This window comes from Chiloscyllium plagiosum, chromosome 22 (assembly GCF_004010195.1).
Source record: "Chiloscyllium plagiosum isolate BGI_BamShark_2017 chromosome 22, ASM401019v2, whole genome shotgun sequence".
NCBI lineage: Eukaryota > Metazoa > Chordata > Chondrichthyes > Orectolobiformes > Hemiscylliidae > Chiloscyllium > Chiloscyllium plagiosum.
In genome coordinates this window covers 49747005-49748423 of record NC_057731.1, presented here as the reverse complement: position 1 = coordinate 49748423, position 1419 = coordinate 49747005, and the positions used below count along the sequence as shown (strand labels likewise).

Genomic DNA, 1419 nt, shown 5'->3' with positions numbered 1-1419 from the left:
TTCTCTCCCGAGTCCCAACCCTAACCTCCCCCCCACCCCCAGAAAAAAATAAAGCTGTCACCCAACACCTGTAAAAGTGATTTCTCTTTTTGTGTCTATCTGTAAAGTTAAAGTGCTTATTATGTATAAAACATTAAATCACAGGAACTACAGGGAGCCACCCAATTCACAGTATCCATTGAATAAAGTCTGGTCAAGTCATAAATTCTACATTCAAATGCACCTATGATAAAACACTGGACTTTTCTTGACCAAGCATCGCTTTCACTGTGTCACCAAGGCAACCAAAATTCCATCATTCCTTCGCCAAATCCCAACACCCCCACCCACCTTCCCCCTCCCCCCACCCCTCCCCCCCCTCCTCCCCTCATTGCACTGCCTTTTCTCACAGTCACTGAAATATTCCCGCAGAAACACCATTAACGCCTGATGTTCCAGGACCATGTTTTTTTTTGGTGATAGCGGGAGGGGGAGGTGTGTGTTGATGGGGTGCCGGGACATATAAAACACTACACTTACTCTGAAATCAAACGTTCTCCTTCAATAAAAAGGATGTTAACGTCTGGAAAATGAATTGTGGGAGTTCAGTGGAGGCTGGATCGTTTCAGAGAGTCGTGTTCACCCACCATCAGAATCATTCCGATGCAACTGAGATCGCCCTCAAGTCTGACCCAGCAAACAAACAGCCAACTCCCTGTGCCCTCTTTCCTCAATCACTTGTTGAAAGGCGAAAAGAATATTAATGCAGCTCAATCTGCTATTCTTACCAAAATCGACATCATTTCCTTGCGTCCCTTATTGCCATCAGCTTAAGCACCCCATAATTTTGCCCGGGGGATCAGTCCCAGAGGACACAGATTGGCACACAACATATCTCCCAGGCATGCCAACATCAAGGGGCACTGGGTGACCAGAGCAGGGAGCAGTGGCAAAATGGGTGAAGACAGGGATTCAGGAGAGAGTGTCAAAACTCTCCCCCAAATCCCTTCACCCTGCCAAACACCAAAAAAAAAACCAAGATTACAGGTAGCGCAAGGGTGCTGCAGAAATAGTGACTTCTTTTCTGTTTGCATTCTCCCTTCCCTCCTGTTTAGGAACATCCTGTTGTTAAGGAGAGGTTTCGAATTGAGGACGATGCTCACGATGGTCAGCTCAGTCCTGCAGCAGACTCTCCAGCGGACACCTTCTCCAGGACCTCGTTCACAAACTCAGACGTTTGACCTGCCACCGAGCAGCCTGCAACACAAGACACAAGAGTCAGTGAACAGCCGAGTGAGCATTCCACACAGGCACTGATTCAGTTCAAAAAAGATCAATTAATTAAATTATGCTGGAGGTGGGTCAGCAGGGTAGGCAGCATCTGCAGAGAAAGGTGGGGAAGAACAGAGAGAGAGAGCGGGGAGAGACGGGGGGGGTGAA

General features: G+C 47.8%; 1 protein-coding gene across 3 annotated transcripts in view; it reads right to left on the bottom strand.

The window, feature by feature from the left end:
- Positions 1-341: 341 nt before the first annotated feature.
- The window catches only part of LOC122561323 (CREB3 regulatory factor-like), a 94663-nt gene continuing 93585 nt past the window's right edge, over positions 342-1419 (bottom strand). For all 3 annotated transcript variants that reach the window (XM_043713017.1, XM_043713018.1, XM_043713016.1), the window contains one exon: positions 342-1236. In XM_043713017.1, coding sequence (XP_043568952.1) covers positions 1148-1236 — 89 coding nt within the window. In that variant the 3' untranslated portion in view covers positions 342-1147. The remainder of the gene's footprint in view (positions 1237-1419) is intronic.